This window comes from Equus przewalskii, chromosome 29 (assembly GCF_037783145.1).
Source record: "Equus przewalskii isolate Varuska chromosome 29, EquPr2, whole genome shotgun sequence".
NCBI classification, from domain to species: Eukaryota; Metazoa; Chordata; class Mammalia; order Perissodactyla; family Equidae; genus Equus; species Equus przewalskii.
Genome location: NC_091859.1, coordinates 40,629,346 through 40,642,027, shown reverse-complemented (window position 1 = coordinate 40,642,027; position 12,682 = coordinate 40,629,346). Strand labels below are relative to the sequence as shown.

General features: G+C 42.6%; 1 protein-coding gene across 6 annotated transcripts in view; it reads left to right on the top strand.

Moving 5' to 3' along the window:
• The window catches only part of EFCAB6 (EF-hand calcium binding domain 6), a 231,704-nt gene that overhangs the window by 60,334 nt on the left and 158,688 nt on the right, over positions 1 to 12,682 (top strand). For all 6 annotated transcript variants that reach the window (XM_070600030.1, XM_070600034.1, XM_070600028.1 and 3 more), the window contains exons 8-9: positions 1,422 to 1,558; positions 5,445 to 5,557. In XM_070600030.1, coding sequence (XP_070456131.1) covers positions 1,422 to 1,558; positions 5,445 to 5,557 — 250 coding nt within the window. The remainder of the gene's footprint in view (positions 1 to 1,421; positions 1,559 to 5,444; positions 5,558 to 12,682) is intronic.

Genomic DNA, 12,682 nt, shown 5'->3' with positions numbered 1-12,682 from the left:
GGGCATGAGCGGGCACAAGAGGGTTTCCAGACAACACAGCCAGGAGGAGCCAGGGAGAAGGGAAGCAGCTGTGTGGAGGAGGCCATCCTCCCACCAGCTCAGTGGTTCTTCAAGCGTGAGCCGAACAGCCACCCAGAAGCCGGCTGCGAGGGTTCCTGGTGGGGCAGTGGACTTTAGTCAGCCTGAGACAGCGAAGGGACTGGTCAGAGAACACACTGAAGAAGGAGGCGTGTTGATATAAAGGGAGCGAGCCTGTTTGTCCTAGAGTTCCGCTCAACTCGCTCCCCGAGGTGCACTCAGAATCTGGGCTGGACGTGGGTTCGTCCAGTACGGGCGGTAGAAGCAGGCCTTCTGGATCCAGTCATACCTGACGCTCATCACTCTTCATCCGCTATCCCATCTTTGGCTTCGTATCCTGCCCGCACAATCCCTCCTGTCCTCCCCTCAGAGCGGGAGGTCGGACCCCAGCTGCCTCTCCTGGCTCAGAGGCCACCTCCTGCAGGAAGCCCCCCAGATGGCTGAGGCTGCAAGGGCCTGTTCCCTCCTGTGAAGGCCGCAGCTCCTCGTTTGTCTCTGTTGTTTGGCTCTTGTTCCCACTTGGGTGAATATTTGTTTGCATGTCTTGTCTTCTCTGCGGGGCTGTGTGCTTAAAGGACTGACCTGAGTTTGAATCCCAGCGTCATCCTCGTCCAGCTGGGTGATGTTGGGTGACTCGCATCGTCTCCCTGACCCTAAACATGGGGAATGGTGCTTTCTTCCTGGGGGTCAGGAGCACCCAATCACACAGCTCGGGGCTCGGCACACGGGAGCCCAGGGCGTGTTTCTGCCCTCTAAATATAAGTCGTTTAAAGGCAAGCGCACAGCTCGGGCTCTCTGCGTCCCCACAGGGCCTAGCCAAATGCCGTTCACGTCTGTGAGCCCAATAAATATGCATTGGCAGGATTTGGGGAAGATCTCTATAAAACTTTTCTGTAATATCTTTAAAAAATTCAGAGGGGTTGAAATATGCAGTCATGCTTTTCAGCTCCTAGTAAAAATAGTTTGCATATGGCTATGAAAAATAAAAATTGTACAAGTCCAGCTAAGCCAGAACTATAGTTTTTAAGTATCAATTAAACAAAAAGATTTTTCCTCTGGCTTAAAAGGGAATGAATTGTGTCTGAGACCTATTGCTTTACACCAGAAAGAATTCTTTTTTTAAACTTACTAAGACCATTTACAGAGAAAATTGCCTTGAAAACATTCAATAAATGCAAAGTGTTCTTTTTTCCATAGACATGTCATTTTGCAATCCTACGACTGTGAGTCTCTGAAAACATTTTATTCTACAAGAAGCCTTTAAAAACTTTCACATTTTTTATTACCATTTTGATTTTCGACACTGGATCTTTTGACTTTTCCTAAATCACTTTTATACACAGATTTTCAAAAACATTAAAACTGTTATGAAAGCCCTCAAGCTCATTGATGTTAACAAGACTGGTCTGGTCCAAGCACGTGAGCTGAGGAGGGTTCTGGAGACCTTCTGTTTGAAGATGAAAGATGATGAATACAAAAAGTAAGTAAACGAAGGTATGGTGAGAGGCTGCTCCGGAGAACTGTAAACCAGGTTCAGAACGGGACCTGTCGGGTTCCTTGGATCCATGCGTCATCCTCCTTCCTGCCTTCTCTGTCTCGACTGTTTTTAAAAGAGGCACTCATTCGGCATTTCTCCCACATTTGTGATGCTCTTCATGAGTTCTCAAAAACGAGAGCTAATGGTTCTAATTCCTTAAGAACCCTAGGGTGAGAATCATCTGGCCTGCAGACTTGAACACATCTCGATTATTTAAGTAATCCATCACCAGTTGTCTCTCTTTTCCTGGTTGGCACACGCCCTCTGTCCCTTGCGTTTCCAGTTCACAATTGACTTTGACTCACAGCCTGGGGTTAGGAGAAGAATGAAACATTTCAGGATGCATCCATTAGCTGATATGCTCCCCATGGGCTCTCCATGCTGATGTAATAACAGAAGCTTGATTCTCCTTTGAGGACTGTTGTTGCTGAGGTGGGGGAGCGCTGCGGCGGGGGGGCCACTGAATAACTGAATGTTAGCTGCTTCTTGGCGTTTGAAAGCTGCTGCCACCTGCTCCTGACTCGAGGGCAGCATGTGGAAGCCTGCATGGACATTTTTTTGAGCCTCCAATAAACTCCAGATCATTTAGAAGAAGCCAAATGCTTAGCTTCTGTGGCTACTTGTGTTTTGAATGGAAGCCATGAGAAGGGGGGCTGTGTTTTGCTTTAGAGAGGACTCAGTCCTCAGCCAAGAAGTGCTCTTCCTCTTCCTGCCTTTTCCCATTTTTTAAAAAATCCTCCAGGCCATTAACAAAAGTACCAAGCCTTATTGTTTCACTCTGAGCCTGAGAGTTTCACGTTGCACTGCAGTTATAAATTGCCATTAAAATGGGTTGCCGTGGTTGCTTACATAGTCTGATAAAGACAGAGGTGCTTCCATTGGAAGTGGAGGAATTTGCTCCTATAGCAAGGAAGTCAAAAGGGCATGTGACAGTGTCATGGAGAAAAGCAAAGGAGACTTTTAAAAAAATGGATATTTCCCCATCTTTTGAATATTTTCTTCTTTTTTCCTCTTTATAACCCACCTCAGAATATAAAAGACATAATAGATGTTTTAATTTTTACATCTTTCCGCCTGGGAAAGTGTCCAGAATAGGATCCAAACAAAACAAATTAAATAATTTTGTGCGCGCAATTATAGAACAGAATCAGCACTCTTCTGAAACAGGCAATCAAAACACAAAACAGTGTTTTATTTGACAATAAACCTTGTGTTTGGCACTGCAGTCTCCAACCTAGTAAATCTATAAAAAAATGTTACTGTCTGTTTCCCCATCTCGTAAGTATTGAATAATAAAGAACTCCACAAATTTTTATTTGAGATATTTTTTAAGCCTCAAAAACAATGCTGTTTTCACGATAAGGCTTGAGAAACTTAACATAATAGAATTGCTTTCCTTTAGATTAGAAACGCGGAAGATCAAAAGTAGCCCATTTCTTCAATTGCTTTAATGCTCTTCTTATTGAAGCTCAGGAACAGACTCTTTCCTTGAGAAGCTGCTTCAGCATTAACTTTGCCTTTTTAGTTTTTGAGCAGGAAACACAATGCATTTTTGAATCCTTTTTTTCCTTTGACAGCTTTCTGTTTAATATCAGCCTATGGGCCGGTGTGGTCCGAATGGCCTTGGCTTTGAAGTCAGGCACGCTGGGGGCGGGTCTGACCTCTGCCCTTGTTCCAGGGCCTTGGGAAGCTCCTGGCCTCTCTGAGACTCAGTTTTCTTCTAAGGAAGTGGAGACTGAGGAGCCCACCTTGCAGGGCTGGCATGACGATTCCATGTAACGCACAAAGTGGGCCTGCGATGCACCTGGCACACAGTAGGTGCTTGATTCTCAGTGACTCTATCATAATCGTAAAGATTCCACAGATGCCCTTTACTCTTTGAAAAACAGTTCTCTTTAAGCTTCAGAATACCATCCAGCCTATGTAAACAAGAGGCAAGAGAGAAAATCATCACCAAATTTTATACTTAGTCAGACAATCCTGAGGCCCGTTGGGTTTTGTTCTTTCTTTCCCATCTCCCACCACCCTATCCGCCATTGCCCTGCAGGCCAAAGTATTTGAATCCAGGTAAATAATTTCTGAGCGGCCTGGAAAACAAACTCACTCACTAGAGGTCAGCCTGCTGCCTGAGCAGATGAGTGAAGCCCGAGGCACAGTTCCAGGCGGTGACGCTGGAGGCAGTTATGTCCAGTTGGCGTCATTCCCTTCACCCCTGAAGTCGGCCTTCCCACGTGACCCACCTGCCTGTAGGTCTCTGCGGACGTGTGAGTCCTGCTCAGCGTTCAGGTCCCTGGGAGAACGGCCTTGGTGGTTTCAGGTTAGGGACAGTCTGTCTCCCATGCCTTTATCCTTGTCAAAAGCCGTTTGAGATGCTGCATCCTTGGGTAGAACTGAGGCTTCATGTCTGAAATTTTATCTGTAGGAAATATCACCGCGGGATCCTGTCTGTCTGTCCTCAGTGAAGATGCAGCAGGTTAATGAATGTGGATGGGCTGGGCATTAGGGAAGGTCAGGATTCTCTTCTGAGCAAATACAAGTTTGAAGGAATGCTGGATTTTCACAGAAAACGGGAAGGTTGGTGGTGAGATTTTTATCAGTATCCCGACATCTTCCTGGAGCGGCAGAGTTGCCAGCGCTTTCTAGAGGTCGGCAACTTGAAAGGGGGCACGTTAGGTGCCACCTTCTGGGTTCCTGAGCCGACGGCCTTATTTTCACAAGACAGAGACTATGGATGAAAAATGGAGCTATTTGGGGAGTTTCAGTATTAACATCTGGCAGCTATCATATCTCAAGATAATTTTTCTTATTAGAACAATAGGCAAGATTCATCAAAGTGGAAAAAAAAGGTATGCATTGAAATGAATACATGACATTACTCTTTGTTAAATTTGGAAAACAGAAAAATAACAAATACTTTAAGTGATAATTACTAAATTTTTAGAAAGCTGCATGAAATTAGATAATTATAGAAACGAACACATATGGAGATAATATAACCAAACATTTAAAAACTGTCAATTTTTTATAAATGTAATAATGCAGAAATTATCTAGAAAACCATTTATCAAGTGGCAGATTTGAATAATAGAAAATTCACTTTAAAAGGAAAAAAAATCCAAACATCCTATTTATCTTAACTTTAAAAAAAGAGTATCTCAGTATATTTCAGGGAGAGACATTGGTTAAGTGTTTTAAAATTTTCTCTTTATATATAGAAATCATAGAATGATCCCAGAAACGCTTTGCCCCCACTGCCATTCACTGCCTTGAAAGGGCGTTCCATCTGGGGCCTCAGTTTCCCTCTGTGCGATGGTACACTTGGTCAAGAAGATGGGCTGTGTTCTCCACTCCACCCAGCTCTCGATTTCTCTGGTTATAGAAATTGTAGGCTAACTGACTCGTGGCTCAGATCCATGCCCCCCAGTTCTTAAAGGGCAGTAGGACCTGCTTTTGCTGTCTGAGGGCAGAGGTGGCTCCCAAGCAGCCTAAGCCTTGGCCGCCCCCTCCCCCCGCCAGAGAAAGGAGAAGATGCTGCAGGCCGGGGCACTCCCTGGGCGGCTCCTGAGGGGTTCCTGTCCCGTTGGAATCTGCAGGCATCCATCTATGCATCTATCCGTAGGCCAAGTAAAGTGATCTTCTTCCAAGGGGCTGCATTTTATAATCTTACGGTAACATTCCTAGGGTCTACTTTTCAATTCCAGCTCTAACTAGAAACGCACATTAAAATTAATGCCGACCCCAGTGCAAAGGAGACCTTAGTAACGAGCTTGCTTCATTGTCGGGTCTCTGTATCATGGGTTCTGATTACTAAAGAATATTTCCATTTTAGGTTCGCAAAGCACTACAACATTGATACAGATACTGCAGTGGATTATAATGCTTTTTTGAAGAACCTCAGTGTAAATAATGCCTTGAACCTTAGGTATCATATGGGAGATCAAGGTAAGTGTTTTTACAGCATATTGCTCAAGATTGCAGGATCCTTCGGCATGGTAATTCCTCTTCTGTAAATCTGTGCTGAGGAAATACTTTCAAAAATGGAGAAAGCATTATCCACAAAGATAGTCCTGGTACCATTATTCTTAAGAATAACATAAACGTCTAGCAACAGGAAAAGGGTTAAGCGAGTCACAGCGTATCCACACGGGTGAAATGTGCAGCCAGGAGCAGTGATTTCCACAGAGTTAATGAGAACATGAAAAATGTACGTGGAATATCAGAAACTGATTGGAAAGAAATTCGTCTTCAAGTGATGTGTCTCTGAAGGTTGTTTTGTTCTTCTTTCTGCTGCTCCTGTATTTTCAGAAATTTTTAATAATTGTGTCATTTCTTTAATGATGGGAAGAATCTTAGTGTTAAAGAGCAATAGTCGAGTAGTTGATACAGTTATATTAGCCATGTGGAGCTGGGCTTCTGCAGGCACGTAACCTTGAGAAGGAACGTTTTTCCTTGCACTGATGGCCTTGATCCCAGCCTCCTCGGCAGAGCGCCCAGAGTTGTCCACCTGTTGGCTGGTTTTGGGGAGAGCAGCGTCCACGTCCTTGAGGATGGACGTATGAAGAGCACACCTGGAGATCCCCCCTTCCGGGCCTGTGGTCCTTTGAGGCGAGCGGTGTCTAGCCTCGGAGATTAACCACCTGTGACTGGCTCATTCAAGACGGGTTGTCTGTGTCTGGTTTCTACTTAATTCAGTGCAACACATATTCATGGAGAACCTTCTATGACTGTCAGATCTGCCTCCTTAACAAGTCTAAAAATGAAAATTCTCAGATTTCAGCTCAGGTTCACTAATCAAGACTGCTTATAGCAGACTCGGGGACTCTACTTTTTAAAGCCTCCCAAATTTTGGGAATTCCTAGACGAGATGATCTTCTAAGGACCCTTTCATCCCTTATGTTTTGTTAATTCATGTGCAAGTCCCTGGACTACTAGGCCCTTCACTGCATACAAGCCAAGTAACGTACTCTGTCTCTAAGAAGTGTGTGTGTGTGTGTGTGTGTGTGTATTTTAAAAAATAGGGCAGGTAAGACATAAAATAGGTCACGTAAAGAACAAATAATAATAAAAGCATCTGTTTATTGTGTTTTCTCTCGACACTTTGTAAACCTTAACTTTAATTTCATTTCTCTCAGCAGCTTTGTGGAGCAGGTATTATTATCTTGCTTTTTCAGATGAGAAACCTTGATTCAAGGGTGCTAAATGGATTTCCCTGTGTCACATAGCTAGTGTGTGGTGGAGTCGAGATCTGAGTTGTTCACCTCCAAAACATCTATTTAGAGACCTGTAAGAGAAGAACAAGGTGTCGTGGGGTGTTCACAGGAAGAGCAGGGCTGGCTGGTTAAGAGCTAGGAGGCACTTTTGCTAGAGCAGAGCTCACAGGGTGTGTGTGACAAACACCGAGGGGATGAGAGCATTCTAGTCCGAGGGCCCTTGAGGGGAACGTGTTTGGCTGAAGCGTGAGCTATGCTTTTGGCCCCAGTGGGATATAAGATGGTATCTAGCCTGATCATAGAAGATTTTCATCACAAATAAGTTTATATACCTGAGGTGACAACCATAAGAATCGACCCCATTGATTGAATGTTTGTTCCATGCCAGGCACTAGGCTCGGCACGTTCTTCTTCCGTTTCCTCATGTCCCCACAGCCCTGTGAGGCGGGCGCTGATGCAGACGAGGAAAAAGATTGAAGTAACCAATCAAAAGAGTTCTACCACCCAGAAATAGCCACCGTCAGCGTTATTCCTGGCGTCTTTCCATACATAGATATGGCATCAGAAGAACAGACTTTGAAATGAAGCTGAAGAAAATGTTTCTTTTTTGGCTGCACACAATTCCACGAGTCACACTTTTCTCCTTCAGAACATCATAGACTTGGATCCTTTGCCATCTGTACTGAGTCTGTGGAGAAGTCTGAGGCTTGCCTAATTTTCTCCCTTATTGGTGATTTGCTTTTTCTAGCTAATTGCCTAAGGAATTATCTGTCCCTGAATTTCAGTGACATAGCTAGGATACGTCTTGGTGTTGAGCTTTCTGCATCAGTTTTCCAGAACACAGTATATTTTCAATCTGAAAATTAAATTCTTTCTTCAAGGTTTTGTTCGCTTGTTTTTAGTAACATTACATATCTTTGAATAAATCTTCTGTTCCAGTTTTCAGATTTTTAACTTTGGTGATACAAATTATCCTTATGTTGGATTGTCCTTGTCTTCTATAGCAATTAAATTGTCTCCAGGTGCTTTATTCTCTTTGTCCTTTTCTTCTGTATTCAGAATGATCATTTTAGGTCTTCTATCTGTACATGTTATTTGATTGTCAGCAAGATTGATCCTATTCCTTGCTATGTTTACTTCATTGCTTCTATAATGGTGTTCCCAGTGGTCTGCCATATTGTTTTCCATCTCATTTTGTTGACTCATCATCTTGTTATTGAGTTCTTGTTTTATTGAATTTATGTTCTTATTAAGGTATTATGTAATGTAATTTTATACCTTGATCACATTGTCTTCCAAAGTGGTATCTTTGCCTTTTTGCATGACACTCCACTCCTTCCTTCTCTGTCCACCTACCTCCACTCCCCAACTTTTTTGCTGTAGAGTTTACATAATTTTAAGAAATTTTTATTAATTCAACATTTTATTTCATTATACATGTAATTAATCAGAATCTACCTTCAAATAATTTTTACTAATTCACATGAAGTGTAAGAACTTTACAATGGTATTTTTCCAATTCTCCTCTCCTGTCTTTTGTACATTGCTGTCACGTATCATACTTTTACATACACTACAAACACAGACTACAGTGCTACAGTTTCTGTTGTCTGCTGAGATTTCCTATCTGTTCATTCATTAGTAGTTTACTTTCCTTTATATTCTCAAACATTTATTTTTGAATTTTAAAGTACTTTAAAATCTTTATCTGCTAAGTCCAACCTCTAGGTCATTTAAGGGGTTGATCTTTACTGATTACCTTTTTTTCATGAATATGGATCACAGTTTCCTGGGTTTTTTCCTATATCTAGTAATTTTGGAATTTATCCTATATATAGTACATTTTGCGTTGGAGAGACTAGGGATTCTGTTATGCCTCTCTGAAGAACTTCCGTTTTTGTTTTAGCAGCCAGTTTACTTGTCTGTGCTCAAACTCTGATCTTTGTCTTCACTGAGGAGGTTAACATCTGAAATCTTTGTTCTGCTGTTTTAGCCTTAGCTGGGCTTCTTATTGTCTGCTCTGCTCATCTGTAGTCCAGGCCTTAGCCAGAGATTTCTGCAAATTTGTCCAGAGGCTTTGGAGATGCTCCTCTCTGCCTTTCTTTTGGGGCTTTCCCTCATGACTTTCCAGCTGCTGTGGTAGTCCTAAACTCTGTTTGCTGATTCCTAAAGCCAATATTGGGTTTACATCCAATATACTAGCCACTTAGTATGATTCCAGCTGAGGCCTTCCCTCAGGCAAAAGGCCAAAGAAGAGGAAATTCAGTGAACGTTGCTCCATTTTTCTGAGGGTTGACTCCAGTTTATGTTGGTTGCTCTCTAATGTCTTCAGATAGTTTTTTGTTTATATTTTGGGCAGAGTTTATGATTGTTATCAGCTATGGAGGCTAGGTATGAGCCAATCCACCACAATTGAAAGCAAAACCTTCTGGCTGCCTATATTAAGTTTCTTTTTGCTTCAGTTTATGCTGGTAACTTTATTATTTTTTGGCTAATTTTTATTGCTTTTTTCTTTTGCTTATTTTATTAGGTGTTCTAAGAAGGTAAGTTCTATAATGCAATTTCAATTTGCCATAGAAATCTCATTTTTTTCCATTATTGGTAGTTGGCAGGAGGCTTACTTTATTGGGGATACATAAAATAATAACACATCTCAAAATGAAAGACATCTTTGACTGATTAAATATGAGATATGTACCTAGTTGTCCTGCATATTTCTGTTCCTACATCATCTACAGCATGGGAGTATTCCAGTCTGTCTACACCCAGTCACAGAGATCACCTTACAATCTTATTCACACTTATTTTCCCATTGAATACTTATCTCATAACTTTCATAATTGAAATACAAATCCTTCAGTTAGAAGGCAAAATCTTTCTTCTGATGTTCTTAAAGATACAGTAGTTTGGGGCTATGGGCCACACCATGTTAAAGCTCTCCTCTGAGGCTGTCAGACAGAGGCCTGCTTATGGGTGTGAGGTGGGAGAGGGTGAACCGCTGACACCAGCTCTCCTCGTCCTCACTGCCGTCCTGGGAGTTCAAAATCCTCAGCCCCAGAGTGTGAATCTTACGTTATCAGCTTATCCTTTCTGGGTTGGATTGTAATGGAAATTACTTTATTTGGACAATGGGTTAGCTAATTGTTGTTTTGGGAAAAGCCAAGGTATCCAGACAGGTTGCCCAGAGTATCACCCAAGCGAAGAAGACAGGATGTTATCTGGAGCGGTTCAAGGTCGTTTCCAGGTTTGGATTTCTTTCTTTCCGCGTAAGCCCTTGAGAAGTAGGTCTTCCTGCCTCGCTGACACAGCTTCCGTAAGGCTGCCACATCAGGACTGAAAACCTTTGTCACATCTGCTCAGCTGCTTCCGTCCTTCTTGTTTGTCTCTCTAGTCATTTTGGTTATTGGAAGCTTATTCTCTGGTAAATTCCTTAGGAATCTACTTAGGCTCATGGAGGCGATATTCTCTGATTTCTTGCCTGTTCATGACGGTTTGCATGTGGCCTTTACAGTTGAAAAACAGTTTGTCTGGAGATAAAATCCTTGGCTCAGGTTTTTTTCTTTAAGTCTCTTAAATATTTTTACCCATTGCCTGGTGACATGAAGTTTGGCAGAGGAAAAGTTTGATGACAATCTAATTTTATTTTCCTTATTAGTAACTTGATCTTTGTTCCTGAATATCTAGATAATTCTTTTTCCGTTTATTTAAAACCTAATCATTTTCCTAGAATATGCCATGGTGTTGGGTACTTGTGATTGATTTCCCGAGTATTTGTGAACTATTTGAATTAGCAGATTTGACTCTCTTATTTCAGGAAAACTGCATGAATTGCAGTTTTTAGTATCTGTTCCGTTCTATTGTTTGGTTTTCTTCTCAGGATTCATAGTATGTGTATCTCAGACTTTTTTCCTATCTTCTCTTCTAGACTGCAACTTTCTCACAAGTCTTCTTTCCTTCCTCCTTTCTTCCCTTTTTTGCTTACCTGATATAAGTTTTTCTTTTTCACCTTCTATTACTGTTGTGTTTGTTTGCTCTTGTGTTCCTTTTAGTTTAGTCTTCGTTTCTGAAATTTTATTTCTAATCTGCTCCTGAGTTTTATCATCTAATTTCTGAGCTTTTCTATCTCTGATTGATATTGTTCTTCCATGTCTCCTATCATTTAAAACTTTCCTTATCAATCAATATACAGCTAATATATCTTGAGTGTCTGCTGAGTGCCGGGCACCCTCATTCATCATCTCGTCCTCATAACACCTCTGTGGCCCAGATGCTGTTTCCATCTCTCTTTGCCAGTGGGGAAACAAAGGCACAGGTCGCGTAGCTCGTAAGGGGCAGAGTCAGTAACTGCACGCAGGCAGTCTCTTTCCAGAGTCTGTCCTCCTCGCTTTGTACTGTCTCAGAGTTTCCGAAGTTTACCCACCTGGGACCTCCCACTGAGAAGTGCTTTCCTTGGCGCTCCAGCCTGGAAGCCCGTGGACACATGAGTAAATTCTATACTGCTTCCAATTTTTTTACACTGAGGTTTTTTACTACTGTTTTAATAATAATTATTTTCTATATGATGGTTTGAGCATTTTTGGAAGATATTCTCAAGTGAGCAATAATTTTAAAATATATGTCACCTATTTGCATTTGTTCCAAAAATTTCACTTTCGTAAGTAAGCACATGATTCCACATACCTCTTCTTATCCATTTCTACTTCTCATATGAAGTCCTGCTTTTCTGTTATCTATGAATTATGAACGATGGATAAAATTTGCTAATGTGTGTTTATTTTTTGGGAAGGTGTGTCATAAGAGGACTAATTACCGAGAGCTCTTTGTAGGTTTGACGCTGTTCTTACCTCTGTGAGGGAGTCTCTAGTTTGCATATTTGCAGAGGCCCATTATCTATGACTTTTCTATATATAGGACAAGATTTATTCTCGATTACTGGTGCATATTTCTGTTTTGCTGCGTCTGTGTCCTAATGAGCCATCATCACCTTGCTTGTCAGAAGCACCGTCTGTTTGGGCTCATGAAGAACTGAAATCGGGGGTGATTTCCCCTTGCCGCACTTGAGACACACATGAGTGCCCCCATAAGCTTTGGATTCCTCTCTACCCGGTTTCAAATCAGCAAGCATCCTTCAGGGGAGATTTTGGGGAAATCGGAAGGTGGTAGGAATTATTAAGCTGCACGGAGCATGACCCTGGTGTAACTGTGATGAGAGGAGTCATTGGGTGTGAATTGAGTTTGTCAGCCAGCCTGTTGTAGCCCCTATAGCTGCACAGGCTCCTGGACCGTGAGCTCCCCGAGGGCAGGCCTCACGCCTTAACCCCCCTCCCCCCAGTCCTGGCTGTTGTTTACGGAGTGTGAATGGGTTTCCCTAGATGTGCTGTGTGTGCTCCTCAAATCGCCACAACGGAACCAGTGCCCCCGGGCGGAGTGGGCTCAGGACTCAGTATGGAAAGCTGGGGCTGACACCTCCGTGTGCCCAACCAGGTCAGCCCCTGGCCCCGCGGCTTGGCCTCCTCGTCTTCACGGAGGCACTGAGGCTCCTGCATTCTGAGATCCCGTGTTTCCAGTGCTCGGCCCACTGAGGCTGCAGACGGCATCCTAGGGACTGGCTTTGTATCTTGTTATGGAGCCCGGGGGGTCCACTGGGCAGGCTCTTATGCTTTTTTCCCTTTCGTTCTTTTTTTTTTGTGAGATGGAAATGGAATTCCAGATGACTGGCAGTTTGTTAACTGCGGCTGAGTCGTTATAAGTGTGCTTAATTTGAGTGAAGCTTATTTGCAGACATTTTAGGAAATAAATCTGGGAAACCATTTGTGATTCTTTGCAGTCAACTCTGAGAAAGAAAATGGCTATATTT